General features: G+C 51.0%; 1 protein-coding gene across 2 annotated transcripts; it reads right to left on the reverse strand.

Moving 5' to 3' along the window:
* Positions 1 to 5,562: 5,562 nt before the first annotated feature.
* NMRAL1 (NmrA like redox sensor 1) lies at positions 5,563 to 12,642 on the reverse strand. Of its 2 annotated transcripts, none has more exons than XM_036920466.2 (5): positions 12,108 to 12,642; positions 10,461 to 10,699; positions 8,273 to 8,522; positions 6,890 to 7,080; positions 5,563 to 5,764 (listed from the first exon to the last, which is right to left on the reverse strand). In XM_036920466.2, the coding sequence occupies exons 1-5, from the start codon at positions 12,145 to 12,147 to the stop codon at positions 5,666 to 5,668; spliced, it is 819 nt and encodes a 272-aa protein (XP_036776361.1). In that variant the 5' UTR covers positions 12,148 to 12,642; the 3' UTR covers positions 5,563 to 5,665. The 2 variants fall into 2 exon arrangements, with proteins under 2 accessions (XP_036776361.1, XP_036776360.1); XM_036920465.2 differs by having other exon boundaries at positions 5,563 to 5,845; positions 12,108 to 12,631.
* Between the last annotated feature and the right edge of the window lie 4,034 nt (positions 12,643 to 16,676).

Below are 16,676 nucleotides of genomic sequence, written 5' to 3' on the forward strand. Positions count from 1 at the left end.
TGCTGTAGTTTAATCTGGGCTACTGGCACAGCTGGAATGGGTCCTGGGCATGTAGCACACACCATCCCAGCATTCTGGGCTGAGCGGGTTGTGGTGTGAGCGCTCACTGGGTGGGTGGGAGAAGGTTGGGAAAGACCTGGTGGGCCAGGAAGGGGCTTTGCACTGACTGCTGCAAATTTCAGATACTTCATCATCCCATAGATACTCATTGAGTGCCTGCTGTGGACCCTCAGTATGGCCCGGCCAAATCCTGGACCTTGGGTACAGCGGTGGGGAGCTAGACTGTGTCTCATGTCAGCTTAGGCTTTCTTCCTGGAGAAGTCAACCAAAGTCCCGTCCGTGTCCTGTCTTTTGAAAGCAGAGGTGTTTTGGAAGAAAACAGTGGGTATTCTTGGCAGAGACACCATCATTGCTGTTTTGAGGCGTCCTTCCCTTGGTGGCCAGAAGGTGGCGGTGCAACTTGTAGAATCAAGTCTGCTCGCGGCTGGATTGGGTTTGTTCCCACAGGTGACTCCGGAGGCATTAGTCACCAGAGGACTTCATAGCCTCTGCGTCCTGCGTCGCAGTCGGAGCGTGAGATGAGGCATTTAAAAATGTCTGGGGAGTGAGAGGAGCGAGAACCGTCGCTGGGTGTTCCGCATTTGCTGAAATGTTAGGAAGGTGGACTGTGAACATGCGACCATGTGTGCGTGAGGCCGAGGTGGGCACAGAACCCGGGCTCCACCCCACATGCAGGTCTCTGCTCTGAGCTGCTTGTCCCGGGCCATCCTCCTCCCTTTAGGCCTTGAGGTTCCGGTGGTCTTACTGCTTCCTTCCTTGTCATGAAACTGCCCTCGGTGTACAAAAACCCCCTCCAGGCCCACAAGCCTCCTGGCTGCCCCTGCGTCCAGGGACTGCCTTGCCCTTCACTGGCCATAGCTTTCACAGAAGGCGTGCCTGAGCACTGCTCGGGTCCCAGAGGGGCCAGTCAGGAACTTCACATAAAAAACGAGGTGGGCCCTGACCTCCAGCCTCAGTGCCTGGGAGACAGAAGGGAGCGGTGGAGACTGTGGCTGCCCATCTAAAGGGGACGGTGCTCTTCAGGTGCGTCCACCTTGGCTACACAGGAATTCAGACCAGAGCTGCCAGATCTCCTGGGACTTGCCAAGGGAAACTGAGCATCTAGATATTTATGTGGAGATTTCAGTTACCTCATTTTTGGGGTATCAGCTTTATTAAGATACAATTCACATTATTATACAATTCACCCATTTAAAATGTACAGTTTAGTGGTTTTAATTCAAGACTCTGCAGCCCTCACTGCAGTCCATTTTAGAACATGTTCACAGTGACCCTGCGCCCATCAGCACTCACTCCCTATTATCCACCAAGTTCCTCACGTCCATCCCTCCTGCCCTACATCTCTGGCAACCATAAGTCTGCTTCCTGTCTGCGGATTTGCCTACTGTGCACATCTCACATAAACGGAATCATACAATGTGACCTTTTGTGGTTCCTGGTGGTTTCTTTGATTTAACATAATGTACCATGAATCCATACAGTAATACCTCAGAGACACTGTGGGTTCAGTTCCAGACTACTGCAATAAAGTGAATCTTGCAGTAAAGCAAGGCAAGTGAACTTCTTGGTTTCCCAGTGCATATAAAATACTATATCATACTATACTGTAATCTGTTAAGTGTGCAATAGCATTATGTCTAAAAAAACAATGTATATACCTTGATTAAAAACACTGCATTATTATAAATGTTCCCCATCACCTGAGCTTAAGGCGAGTCGTGACCTTCTAGCTGGTGGAGAGTTTTGCCTCCGTGTTGATGGCTGCTGACTGATCAGGGCGGTGGTGACTGCAGGCTGGGGTGGCCGTGGCAGTTTCTTCAAGTAAGACAACAGGGACGTTTCATGCATCAGTCGACTCTCTTCAGGAGCGATTTCTCTGGAGCTGTGCTGATGTTTGATAGCATTTCACCCTCAGGAGAGCTTCTTTCAGAGCTGGAGTCAGTCGTCTCAGACCCTGCCGCTGCTTTATCAGCCGCGTTTAGGTGATGTCCTGAGTGCTGTGCTGCCATTCAGGTCTTGTCGGCGTTCTCACCAGGAGCCGCTCCGTCTCCAGAAAGCACTCCCTTTGCACATCCCTAAGCAGCAGCCCCTCGCCCCTTGGTGTCAGCGCCAGAGGCAGCAAGTCAGCTGCAGCTTCTGGCTCCACCTCTAGGTCCCCTGCTCCTGCCACCCCATCTGCAGTGATGCCCACTGAGGGCCTGAACCCCTCAAAATCACCCATGAGGGTCGGAACCCACTGCTTGCCAACTCCCGTCAGTGTTGTATTCGACCTCTTCCCACGAACCGAGTGTTCTTAGTGGCACCTGGCATGGTGAATCCTTCCCAGAAGGTTCCGGTTTACTTTGCCCAGACCATGGGGGGAATCACTGTCTGTGGCAGCTAGAGTCTTATGAAATGTAATTTGTCAATGATTAGACTTCAGAGTCAGAATGACCCCTGGATCCACGGGCTGCAGGCATGGAAACAGCATGAATCTCACTGCTGGTCTCCATCAGAGCTCCTGCGTGACCGGGTGCACTGTCAGTGAGCAGTCCTCTGTCCTGAGCAGTCGGTCTCAACAGTGGCTTAAAATACTCAAGTGAACCACGCTGTAACCAGATGTGCTGCCATCCAGGCTTTGCTGTTCCGTCTATAGAGCACAGGCAGAGCGGACCGAGCATAATTATCAAGGGCCCTGGGATCTTCAGAATGGTCAGTGAGCATTCACCAGCTGCCTTAGCCGCTCACGAGGGAGTCAGCCTGTCCTTTGAGGCTTTGAAGCCAGGCATTGACGCCTCCTCTGCAGCTGTGAAAGTCCTAGATGGCCTCTTCCAGTAGAGGGCTGCTTTCATCTACACCGAGAGGCTGTCGTTGAGCTCGGCACCTTCGTTAGTGATCTGAGCTGCAGCCTCTCCATCAGCACCTGCTGTTCACCTTGGCTCCTCTGTCACGGAGACGGCTTCTTTCCTTAAACCTCAGGAGCCAACCTCTGCTGGCGTCAGGCTTCCTTCTGCAGCTTCCTCACCTCTCAGCCTTCGTGGAATTGAAGAGAGTCAGGCCCTTGCTCGGGGTCAGGCGTTGGCTTAAGGACTGTTGTGGCTGGTTTGATCTTCTGTCCAGACCACTCACACTTCCTCCATGTCAGCAACGCGGCTGTTTTGCTCTCTCATCATCCGTGTGTTCCCGGGAGCAGCAGTTTCATCTCCTTCAAGAACTTTCCTTTGGTTCAGTGGATTTTTCAGCCTGCCTTGTCTTCTGACACACCATCCTTTCTGAGCTGATTTAAAGCAAGAGATGCGATACTCCTCCTCACACGTGAACACTTAGAGGCCACTGTAGGGTCATTAATTGGCCTAATTTCCATGTTGGGTCTCACGGAATAGGGAGACCCATTTCGGAAGAGAGACAGGCCAGGATCAGCCGGTTGGTGGAGCAGTCAGAACACATGCATTTATCATTAAGTTTGCTCTCTGATAGTGGCATGGTTCATGGTGCCCCTAAACAATTACAGTAGTAACATCAAACATCACCGGTCTCAGATCACCATAGCAAAGGTAATAATAATGAAAAAGTTTGGAATATTTCAAGAATTACCAAAATGTAAACCAGAGACATGAAGCTAAGCAAATGCTGTTGGAAAAATGGCACCAATGGACTTGCTAATTTCCAGGGTGGCCACAAGCCTTCAACTTGTAAAAAAACACAGTATCTGCAAAGAGCAATAAAGCGAAACACAATAAAATGAGGTGTGCCTGTATTTCATTCCTTTTTAAGGCTGAAAAAATCCCATTATATATGAGTAGACATTTTTTCCCATTTGCTAATAGATACTCACGTTATTTCCACTTTTTGGCTATTATCAATAATGCTGCTATGAATGTCTCATTTAAAAATGTTGGCAGCTACTTATATGACGTACTTGGAGTAGTCAAGCTCATAGAGACAGAAAAGAATGATGGCTGGGAGAGGGGATGGGAGTTAGCATTTCATGAGGTCAGGCTTTCAGTTTGGGAAGACAAGTTCTTGAGAGAAGTGGTGGTGACGGCTGCACAAGGTGAATGTACTTAATGCCACTGAACCGTACACTTAAAATGACTAAAATGGTAAATTTTATGTACATTTGCCACTGTTAAAGTTTTAAATGTTGGCAGCTAACTAATGTATTTCAGAGATCAGGAACACATGGCATCCATCCAACTGGGACCCGTGCTGGGAGCCCTGCAGCCAGTAGTGTGGGGTGCTGGACCACACAGGCTTTCTTCCTGTAGTGCCCGGCAGGACCCCTTGATTTCAGCATCCGGGGTGCAGGAAGGGCCTTCCTCTCCAGCCACACGGGGTTATGGCCAAGAGCAAGGAAAGGGGGTGGATACAAGTGAAGACCTAAAAAACTAGGTTTCTTAGTAGCAGTTGCTAGGTTCACAGCAAAGTTGAGAGGAAGGTAGAGATTTCCCATAAGCCCCCTGCTCCCACACATGCCCAGGCCCCCATTATCAGCGTCCCCACTAGAGTGGGGCATTTGTTACAACTGACATATATGGACGAGCCATTCCCACCCAACATCTGTAGTCTACATTAGGGTTCACTCTTGGGGTAATGGCGTTCTGAGGGCTGAAGACAAGCGTACTGTGGGGTCTGCCCTTAGAGGGTCAGAGTAGTCCCCCTGCCTGGGACAGGCATTTGTGTGCAGTATGGATGGTCCAGAGCAGAGGGAGCATATCCCAAATCGTGCACATTCTACCCACATCACTGGATCTGGGGCGTGTGCTGTTCCCAGGGTCAGCTCTTTGGCCACACCTGGAATCTGGGCCAGTGGATGCCACCTCTAAGGGACAGGAACACGCTGACAGGCACTGGAGGGTAGCAGGGTTTGATCATGTGTCAGGAGGGAGGTGACCGAGTTGTCAGATACTGCTCTGCATATGTGATCTCACGGCGCCCTCACAAGGTCCAGCCAAGCAGCACCAGATGAGCGAACAGTCTGGGCCCTTCCCAGGCTCCGTGCCGATTGCCGGCCACTCCAGGAGCCCAGGGGACTTGGACATCACATAGGACTCAACATACAGGACGTCTCGTCCTGTCACTGAGCCAGGTGGGCTCAGAAGTCCCTCCTACCCTGCCTGGGGGGCTTGCTGCCCTCCCATCAGACCTCAGAGACTGTCCCTGCCCCCTCCTCCAGTTATTTATCCCCCCTGTCCTCTGCAGCCCTATGCCAATCTGTAGCCATTCATTGCATATTTATGTCTGGCTTTTCCGCTAAACTAAGCTCCTCGAGGCAGGGGGCATAACATTTTAGTTAACACTGTCCTTAGGGCCTGGCACACTGCTACGGTACCAAATGCTTTTTCAAAATACATAATGAAAGGGTCCGAGCTGCTATCCCTTTGGTGACCACTGCACAGAGGCCAGGGTGGGAGGCTCTGCCCTCCCTTATGCTTCCTTTGGGATTTTCATGCCGTGGGTGTCCCAGCAGCTGCCACTGTGAACTCCAGTCCCTGAAACAAAGCCCTTTTCTTTTGGAAGCCACCTGGGGAAACAATAGCCTTTACTGAAAAACATTTTTAACACAAGAAAGGATGCCTCTGACTGTGCCCCTGGCCCTCCAGACAGTGTTGACATATGGTCAGGGTCACAGCCCAGCAAACTCCCCTTTGTGCTGCTCCAGCCACTGGTCCAACGTCCTGGCCTTTGGGTTGAGCCTCAGCGTCAGCTCGATGTTGCGGTCTGGCTTCAGGGCATAGAAGCGGAACATGTTGGCCAGGTCCTGGGCGCCAGGGAAGCCACCCTTCTCGTAGTCCTCAGGGGTGGTCTGGGAGCACAAGGGGGTCTGTTAGGGTTGGTCCACACTTCCAGCACCCCAAGCATGCTGTTGGCATCCTCTGCCCCCACAAGGCCCTTACTAATTAAATTCATCTGGAAATCATTCTGCTGAAAATATTAAAGTTCAAACCCACTGTTCTAGTCAGTTTAAATCCTGTCATTTTAAGATCATGAGATGAAAACTTCCCAGTCCCAAATCAGAACCCTGTAAATCCCCACCACTGCCTCAGGCCCTTCTGTTGACATAGTAAAGGGCACTTCCTGGTGCACTTCCTTGTGGCAGCATTTACGGGGATCACTCCACGCAGTCCTCACAGCAACCCCAGCAGGTGGACGCTACTCATTCACGCGTGTCACAGAAGAGGACACTGAGGCAGAGACGCTGGTGTGTGTGAGGGGCTGGGGCCAGGAGCCGAGTCCGGGGGTCTGACCTGCCTGACACGCGTCTTGCCGTGGCTCCCCACCATTGCTCTGCTTGGGTCTGGGCTCTACGGATGGTTTTTGTCCTTAAATAATGCAGTTTCCCAGATTTTCTTTAATGAGTAGGTCTTACTTCCCTACTGGCAATGACAAACACGAAACAAGGTGCCTGGGCCTGGACAGGAAGGCTGAGGGTCAGTGGGGGAGGAGGGGGCTATGGGCCAGGTGGTGGCAGGGTGGGGCCTCGCTCTCTGGCCTCCTGCCCCGCTCTTCTCCCTCAAGCCCCATCCCAGAGGAGCCCGGCGTGCCCTGCTGTCACTCCTTGCCTCGGCTCCATTGTCCCCTCTTCCAGGAAACCTTCCTTGCTACTTAACCACATAAGCCAGAAATTTCACTCAGCAGCCACACTGGGCTCCTAAGCACAGCACAACATACATGTTCGCAGTGACAAATTCAGATCTGCCTCGTTCAGAGTGATGGGACAGCCCTAGATACGCCTTCCCCACTCCCCACAAAGCCCCTCTGGGGGTTAGAATGACTGGACCAGCTTGCCTGGGTTTCCTGGCAGGAGCTGGGCCTGCTCCAGGCCTGGGCCCAGGGCAGCAGGACCCACCTGGGCGTTGCGCACAGCCTTCCCGGTGTGCTTGGACAGCAGGGCAGCATATTCCTCCGCCGTGTGCCTGCAGGTACTGAGCCCGATGTTCTGGCCAACATACTTTTCTGGCTTCTTCAGCAGGCTGAGCACCACAGGACCCAGGTCGGCCACAGACATGCCATCCATGGGCACGTCACCCATGGGCAAGCCTGGGAGGGGGAAGAGGGACGTGCTGGTGCAGGTCTCTGAGGGGCCAAAGCTGGTGTTCCCCGCAGCCAGTCAACCGGGCGTGAGCACAGGTCAGAACCCAGCTCGACTTAGACGCCTCCTGGGGTCTGTGGTGCAGGAGGCAGGACCCAGGACGCAGTCCAAGCTCCACCACCCAGGCACACTGCTTGGCTCTGAGCCCTGGCTACTCCATTCTTAGAGTGGGAAGAACCCCAGGCTGCCCATCCCTCTCAGTGCTGGGATGGGAACCAGAGGAAGGAAAGAAGGGTGCCCTGGAGACTGGGCTGGTGCCCCCGAGGTCCCACTCCTCCCAAGTGCTGGCCCGGAGTACCTCGCCACACCCTGAATTCCTGATGTGGGTGCATCCCAACACATCTACCAGCAGGAACCCTCATCAGCAGAGGCCAGGGCCTAGCCCGGAGCAGCATGGGACAGGCACTCGATAAGCATTTTGAAATCAGAAGTGACTGTACCCACCCAGCCGTGGCGTCGTAGGTGGAGAGGCAGAGCAGTACCCGGACGTGGCTCCAGGAGCACCTGAAGCTGCCATTTTCCTCACCTGTAAAGGGCCATGGCAGCTGCCAGCTGATGGCTCAGGTACCTTGGAGGGAGGGAGCCCGGCTGGTTTTGCAAATAAAGGGCAGTGCCGGAGTGCCAACATTAGGACCACACTCTGCTCCAGCAGGCCGGAGAGGGCACCAGCATTTGGGCCAAGGGAAAAGGGTGGCCGGCTGAGGGCGCTGCCCTCTCCCAGTCTGGCCTCCCGGGAGTCCTGCCCACCGGGGGTCCAGAGCATCCCGCTGGTTTGGATTTGTTAACGGGCATTAGGAGAGAGCTCTCCCACTTTGTGAAATCTACGACTGGACCTGGTCATCCACATCCTCTCCTGGTTTTTGAAGTAACAATAACTGCACTTGCCTCCATCCAAGTTTTCCTACAACAAAGCTCGTGTCACCACAGCTCAGTAGATTTTCTCACTGTGCCCAGGACTCAGTGTGTGCCCATCTCACAGGACAGGAAGCAGAGGCCCAGAGAAGCTGAATGCCTTGCTTACAATCACAGGCCTAACGTGAGAGACCCAGAACCATTGGGCAGGCCCACTCATGGTCACACCCAGAGCTCCACAGGTGAGAGCGGACCCTCGAGGGAGGAGGCGGGAGGAAGGGCACCCACTCAGCAGGTAGCTCTTCCCATCTGGGGCCTTCTGAGGCAAGAAGTAGGAGAGGAGGTTCTCGAAATAGCAGGGCAGCCGCACACTGGTCATGGAAACGCCGATGTCCCGGAAGTACTCCTCCACCTCTCCTTTGCCATCAAAGTGGCGCGCCACCAGCTTCCCTGCCGTCAGCTTCTTGATGTTCTCCAGGCCACTGAAGACCACGTAGCGAAGGCCCAGGCGCTTGGCCAGATCCGCCAGCAGCTTTCCCTGGGAGCAGGAAAGGAAGCCATAGGGCCAAGAGGGAGATTGTGGCTCAGTCACAGCCCAGCTCTCCCCCTCCAGCGTTGCCACGGTGTCTGATGCCAGGAGCCCACCATCACCTACCTGCCGGAATGATGCTGACGTACAGCGCCACACCCTTTAACACGGACTGTAAGCCTTTTACCACGTCCTCACCCTGCCCAGGGTCCCAGGTCACCACTCGAACCCTGAATATCCCATTTGCCACAGGCCCTTAGCATCACTTCTCTCTGTCATCCGGCTCTGCCACTTCCCAGTGCGCTCCATGGTGGCCCACCTGGGTGCCGTCTGAAGGGGGGCAGGTCTGCTGCCTGGCAAAGGGCCCTCGGAGGCTACCCACCTCTACCTGCTCTGGGGGCATCCTGCCTGCAGTGCTTGGGCAGCCTCCCTGGGGAGCCCCAAGAGTCCACCAGGGAGGTGCTGCAGTCAGCATGTAAGCACACAAGCCTTGGGGTTCCAGACCCGGCTCTTCAACACACTGGCTGTGTGATCCAGGACAGGCAGTGTGACCATCTGGCCTCGTCGGTTACTTGGGGACAGCAATGCTACCTGCTGCATGGGGCTGTGTTGGGGTACACGGTGGCCTGCAAACGGGCATGTCTGCATCCTAACCCCAAGAACCTGTGAATGTGCCCTTACTGGAGAAAGGTCTCGGCAGATATAATTAAGAAACCTGAGATGAGATCATCCCGGATCACCATGGGGCTCACAACCCAATGACAAGTCTCCTTATGAGAGAGACTGAAGAGGGACAGACAGGGAGAGAGGGTCACGGGAAGACGGGCAGAGAAGGGAGTGACAGGGCCACAGGGGGAGAGCCGACAGCCTTGAGGCTGGAAAAGGCAAGGAGCCACAAGTCCCCTGGAAGCCTTCAAAGGGAATACGGCACTGCCCACACTTTGGGAATACTTCTGGCCTCAAGAACCAGGAAAGAATAAATTCCTGTTGCTTAAGCCACCTGGCTTGTGGTCTTTTGTTATGGCCGCCACAGGACACTAACACAGGCTGTCAGGATGATGAAAAGCTGTCTTTGTCCCTTCTCTAAATGGGCTTCTGTGGGAGACAGTAATCAAAGAAAAAATAGCTACAAACGATTTTGGAGACCAGTGGTCCAGTCCAATCTCCATTTAACAGAAGAGGAAAACCAAGCCCAGGCCAGGGAAGGCACGCATCCAAAGCACAGCTATGGCTGGGTGTGGACAAGGAGATATATTCCACAAATACCCGAGTGCCTGCTCTGATGGGCACTGTTCACGTGTCTCCATTTTTAAGTGAGACAAAACAATGGTCCTGTCTCATAACACACTGCCTAGGCTCAATAACCACCTAACTAGGGAGCTTCTGGGTGGAAAACAGTAATGAGAAATATAAAATATGTGAAAGGAGATGTGGGGCTTTCTGGAACAATAGAAATGTATTCTTTTCATTAGCACAGTAGTTATGCAGATATATTTTCAAATTTCATCGGTTCAATTATAATACATGCATCTTATAAGAAAATGGGCCAACAAGAGTTGGATTTTAGAGTGTAGTCACTGGATGACAAAAACGAGATTGGTGGTGGCCTGGGGGTGGGGACAATGGGAGTGGCTGCTAGCAGGCACAGGGTTTCTTTCTGGAGTTCTGGAATTAGGTAGTGGTGATGGCTGAACAACTTTGTGAGTATGCTAAAAAAACACCCACTGAACTGTACTTTAAAAGGGTAAACTGTACGGTAGGTGAATGAGAAAACAGCCACCTCCCGCCCTCGTCAAAGTCTAGGAGGGCCGCATGGAAAAGGTAGGAAAGGCCTGCGGTAGGCACAGCAGGGTCAGCCCCTCTCTGGCAAGTCACAGCTGCCCCCCAGGGACCAGCAGGGTCTCTACTCCCAGCCCCTGGCTTCCCACGGCCTCCACCTGCCCTCACCTGCTTGACCTCCCGTTCTTGGCTGCAGTTCTCCCAGTAGTTGGTCACGATGAAGGCAGCGTGAGCCCCAGTCAGGGCCAGCTCCATGCTGGCCTCGTCGTCCTGGTCTCCCTGTACCACGTCTGCACCCTGCAACCGCAGCTGCTTCGCTGCCTTCTGCCGAGGGTCCCGGGTCACCACTCGAACCCTGAACGTCCCATCTGCCAGGAGCGTCCGGGCCACTGAGCCCCCCTGGGCCCCTGCAAAGGGTCAGAAAGACCTGCAGGGTGAGACCTGCCTCAAGTCTGGCTGACGGTGCAGCCCCAAAGGGAGCACCCCACCACCGCAGGGCACCAAGGACACTTGACCTGTGAGTCTCTAGCCCACTGCCTGGCAACAGTTTTAAAACGATAACTTTATTGAGATGGAATCCACTCATCACACTACTTACCATAATATACAGTGCAGTTTTAGTATATTCAGAGTGTGCAGCCACCATTGCAGTCTCTTCATTGCCCCAAAAAGAAAATCCATTCCCATCAGCAGTCACTCCCCAATCTGCCCTTTCCTGAGCCCCCAGCAACCAACAGTCTTCTCTGTCTCTAAGGATTCGCCTACTCTGGGTGTTCCATATAAATGGAATCACACAACATGTGATCTTTTGTGTCTGACTTCTTTCACTTAGCATCATGTTTTCAAGGTTCATCCATGTCTGAGTGGGCACCACACTTACACCTTTTATAAAATCTTAAAAATCTCATAAAATATTTAGCACATACAGAAAGGGTTACCAACACCCATGTACCCACCCCTAGGAATACTTCCAAGAAAATTAAAAATACATATTCACACAAAAACTTGCAAATGGATCTTCACAACAGCATTTATTCAAAATAGCCGAAAGGTGGAAACAAATTAAATGTACTAATGGATGAATAGATAAACACAATGTGGTCTAACCATAAAATGGGGTATTATTTGGCCATAAAAAGGAATGAAGTACTGATGCATGCTACAGTGGGGATGAACCTTGAAAACATGATACTAAGGAAAGAGGCCAAACACAGCAGGTCAGGTATTTGTAAGATTTCATTTGTATGAAATGATCAGAATAGGCAAATCTATGAACAGAAAGTACATTGGTGGCTGCCAGGGGCTGGGGCAAGTTGGGGGAAATGGAGAGTGACTACTGGTGAGTACGGGGTTTCTTTTCGGGGTGATGAAATGTCCTAAAACTAAATGTGGTGATGATAGAGCTCTGTGAATATACTAGAAACCAGTGCATTGGATGGTATGGGATCTACAGCTCAATAAAGCTGTCGTATATTTTAAATATATATATATATGGAAAATAAAACACTACCATTTAAGAAATAATGTCATTATACATACATAATCAGTCTGGTAGGATACTCAGGAAACTTGGTAACAGGGATGGATGGGGCGGCGGCGACGGAGAGGGAGAGCAGGTTTTATCTTGGTATTACGTAATTACTACTTATTCAAATAAGTTAAAGTAATTATTTTCAATTCAAAGGGAACCCGCTCCCTGGCCCTGAGCCTCACTCCACATCCCGGGAACGCCCTGGCTCTGCCGGTTTGGGCCGCCTGACCCCTGGGGCCGGGCTCGGTGCGGGCTCCGGCGCCTCCGCTTGGGGTTTCGCTCACCTGTGGCCCCGAACACCACCACCAGAGTCCTGTCCGCCATGCGAGCCGGGCGCGGAAAGCTGTCCGGGGAGGCCCGGGGGCCGGGTCCCCGCGCCAAACGACCGCGCTGTCCGCTGAGCCCGAGGGGCGGCCACCGGGAGAGGTGGGACGCGCGCCGCTGTCGCCCGGGCCGGCGGTACCTCCTCGCCGCCTCCGGTAGGGAACAAGCCCGGGGAACGCGGGCCCCAGATTTGCAGCCGAGTCCACCGCGGAGAGGGGGATGGAGCCCTGCGAAGGGCGCAGACCCCCGCCCGCAGCTCCAGCCCCGCCCGGCAAAGCCATCCCCCCGGGCCGCCCTGCGTGGACGGCCTGCGGGCTGCGCTGCTGCTGAGCTCCCTCTGTCGGGCCCTGATCCTGCGCGGAGGAACCCGCCACCCCCGCTCCGCGGGCGCAGATGGTTCGTCCCGGCTCCCGCGGGGGCTCGCGGGGCGCCCGGGCCCGCGCGCGAAAACCGAACTTGCGTTAGTCGGCTGCGACAGAAATGCACAAACCCACAAACCGACGCTGCCCGCCGGATGCTGGGCGTGATGAACAAAAAAAAAAAAAGGCAAGCAAAACCAAAACACCTCTTTATCTTGCATGGACATTTGAATATTCAGATACGGGGTGCGCTTAAAGATAATTAAATCTACATGCGTGAGTGTTAACACCCAAGGCCCTGAGTTCTTGAACTCCTGACTCACGGTTGAGATTGCTGCTTCTTGCAAGGACTTGAATTCTTTTAAACAGAAAAGTAAGATTTCTTTGTGTTCATGTAAAACTCGGAAATGACCCTGTCATCTCTTATGAAAACTTATTGCTCACTGAGTAGAGCATTAATTTTTTTCTTTCATTCATTCATTCCAAAATGGATATGGACCCATCCGGGAATGTCAGCTACGTGGCAGCAGGCACTTGTTTGTGGTCACTGCTGAATTTCCAGTACCTAAAATAGTACCTGGCACAGACTAGGTGTTTGAGCAATCAGTATTTGCTGACTGACTGATTGTCTAAACATCCACTAGGCACTGGAGTTACAGGGAAATCAAACTAAAACAGCTGCTGTTTTCCCGAATCTAGTGGTGAAGGTTACCCACAAATAATGTTTATTTTGTCTATGTAACAGTTTGGTCTTTAAATGATAAAATGCATGTATTTGTTTCAATCGATACACATTTATGTTTACTTGGGTTTATATTTATAAAAAAAATAATCTACATGTTTATCTTGTACAAATCTCTTGTAGTCTCCTCCATACCCTGTTAGGTTATACCTCTGCTCAGACTGTAATGGTTGCCTGGAATACCTTCCTCTCACCACCTTAGATGGGGCTAACTCCTACACATTCCTTAAGACTCCACATAACCATCACCTCCTCCAGGAAGCCCTCCCTGGCCCCAAGGCTTAGGCTGACTATGCCTATTACACTCTCATCTCTGTCCCACTGACAAAATTATCTACCATATTATACTGAGGGCTTCTTGAGACTTGGCCCATTGTGCATATTACTCTGATAAAAGATGACATTTTTCTTCAATTGCATGGGGATAAACCACAGGACCCAATGTTTTGTTGTCAGGCAGCTGTGTCTGGGGAGGCCTTTCTCTTCGCACTAAGTAAAACCTCAGCGTGAGTGGGGGAGGCTTCTTCACTCTGGACACGAAAAAATTCTTGACCAGTTGGAAGAGTATATAGGTAAGGAAGGAATCTATTAAGTGTAGCAGCAAATGGCAGCGGCCTTGCTGGCCCCAGAGAGAAAGAACAACAGAGGGAGGAAAGGGAAGCTCATGAACTCCTGCTCAACTTAGGGCAAATACCTTGCCAACTGCTAAAGCCAGGGCCACCTGGTATCCAGGGTCCACTTGAGTCTGCATGGTGTTGGGACTGAGCCCCCACCACCCCAGGATTTGGGGGACCCACAGAGCACTGGATGGAGTGAGATTATGTTCTGAGAATTTCCCATAGGGAAAAAAAGGAGATTTTCAGGCAGGGTACTGAAGAGCATGATTGTACAGCTGCAGTCCTGTCTGGGTCACCCAGGCAACGGGAACTTGCAAGCCCAAATCAGAGCTCTCAATACCCTCCCCTACTTGTCTGAAGTAGAACAGAGAGAGATATAAGACTGGTGCTTAAGTCTAGAAAATTGAATGAAATAGCAAAGTAACCAAGACACTTACCCCTAGAAGAGCACAGAGACAAAATGCAGTAAGTTGAGCAGTAAGAAGTATTTATTTAAGGCAAAAAATACACACTTAAAGAAAGGGAGGGTGGGCAGCCTCAGAGAAGAGGCTCACTTAAGGGCTTAGGATTCTGTCTTTTAAGACTTTCAAGAATGGGGCAAGGGATGGGGTTTTAGACGCGGTGCATAGGCTTGATATGGGGTCTCATGATGTGTATCTCTGGTGAGAGACATTATGTCACTGTCCAGTCAGTCCTCTAGATAATTCTGTAAGATACACTTAACACAAGGTATTTATTTGTTTTTCTCTAAGATAAGTGGTACCCTCAAGTACTGGGAACATATCCGTTAGGGCTGCTTGCCCTGACTTAAGATAGGTTATTGAATGATTACCAAAGAATAAATTAGCAATCTTACCTCCTCTAACTTCCTGGTTTTTTAAATGGAATCTTAGACTTAGGATGGAGTCCCTCCTGTTTTTACTATACTGTTTATATCTTGGCATTTTTCATCATAGGCAGGAAAAGTTAATCTTGATGCTTGTCCCTGTTTCAGTTGCAAGGTCTCTACTTCAAGGAAATAAATCTAAACTAGAAGACAAGTAGCAAGACCAGCTACAGTATTTGAAAAGTCCAGTGCAAAATGAAAATGCAGAGCTCCTAGTTCAAAAATGAGCAAGAATTTAAAGATAGTAACAGCAGGGCACTAAAACAAGCCCAGGGTCCTTTTTTGCATGGGATCCCATGCAATTGCTCAGATCACAACCCCATGAAACCACCTGGTCCCCAAATTTAATTGAGAGTAGCATCCCAGGACCACACTGAAAGGAAAGCAAACTCCACCTTTCAGCTTTGCTGAACCTTCAGCTTGGAAATCCTTACAGGCAGTAAGTGCTAGGGGCTGGCATTTCTGCCTGGGGCTTCTGGTCAGTGCTGGTGCCAGGGGGCTGTCTGGAAGTGGGTCGGTAGATTAGTAATCTGGGCAAAGGTCTAGTCTCTTGAAGCCCCACCCAGCCCAGAACCCGTGGTTTCCTGAGGCCTGAGGGGAGAGATTTGGTCACTGACTGGTTTGCGCTCAGCTGTGACTCAGCACTTTTTCTGTGGGACTTTATATCTGACAAAGGACTTCCTGCAAATCACTTGCCAGTTGACCCAGCCCAGTGATGTGTACTCCTCCTATGTGTCGGGCACTGGCTAAACCCCACATTATTTCACTTGAACCTTCCTTCAATCAGTGCCATTTCGTTTAATTCAATTTTATGTGTGTGTTTGGGGAAGGTGAAGTACAGTAGGTACTTTCCAGTACCCCTTTCTCAAAATTCATTCTTTTTCATTTGATTTTAGTAGCCAAGTCATTCATATGCATTTATGCATTCTTATAAAAAATTTAAACCATACAGTTAAAGCATAAGTGACCCTTGACCTCCCTATGTTATTCTAGTGTGTAAACCTTCCCTGCTTTTCGATGCATTTACATGTCTAAACATGAATGTATGTAAAGATAATACTTTGTTATGTTGCTGGACACTGCGTCTGGGGAGGTCTCTCCCTGCCCTGTGCACTAGGTGAAACTTCAACTTGGACAGGGGAAGGTTCTTGACTCTGGAGAAAAAGAATTCTTGAAGAGGTCAGACAAGTGTAGGTAAGGAAGGAATTGATTAAAGCTGGAGTTGTAGTGAATGGCACCTGCTTTGCAGAGGGAGGAAAGGGAAGCTCATTGAACTTCTGCTTGGCATAGGACAAATGCTTTGCTAACTCCTAAAGCCAGGGTCACCTGGTGTCCACTATCTGCTTGGATCTGGACTGTGTGGGAAATAAGCCCGTACCAACTCAGGATTTGGGGGAGCTGCAGAGCACTGGATGGAGTGGAGTGCGATTATGTTCTGAGAGCTTCCCAAAAGCAAAGAAAGGAGAATTTCAGGCAGAGCATGATTGTACAGCTGCAGCCCTGTCCGGGTCACCCAGGCAACGGAAACTTGCAAGTCCAAATCAGAGCTCTCAGTAACCCTTCCCTACTTGTGTGATGTAGGACAGAGAGAGTTAAGACGTGCTTAAGTCTGGAAAATTGAATGAAATGGCAAAGTAACAAAGATGCTTACACTGGGAGAGCACAGAGACAAAACGCAGTAAGTTGAGCAGGAAGAAGTCTTTATGTAAGGCAAAAAGTACACAATTGAAGAAAGAGGAGTGTAGGCAACCTCAGAAAAGAGGCTCACTTAATGGCTTAGGATTCTGTCTTTTAAGGCTTTTAAGAATGAGGCAAGGGGCATAAGAAGAAAACGAATCCTACCATTTGAAACAACATGGATGGAGCTAGAGAGTATTATGCTCAGTGAAATAAGCCAGGCGGAAAAAGCCAAGTATCCAATGATT

The sequence above is a fragment of the Manis pentadactyla genome, chromosome 10 (assembly GCF_030020395.1).
Source record: "Manis pentadactyla isolate mManPen7 chromosome 10, mManPen7.hap1, whole genome shotgun sequence".
Classification (NCBI taxonomy): Eukaryota; Metazoa; Chordata; class Mammalia; order Pholidota; family Manidae; genus Manis; species Manis pentadactyla.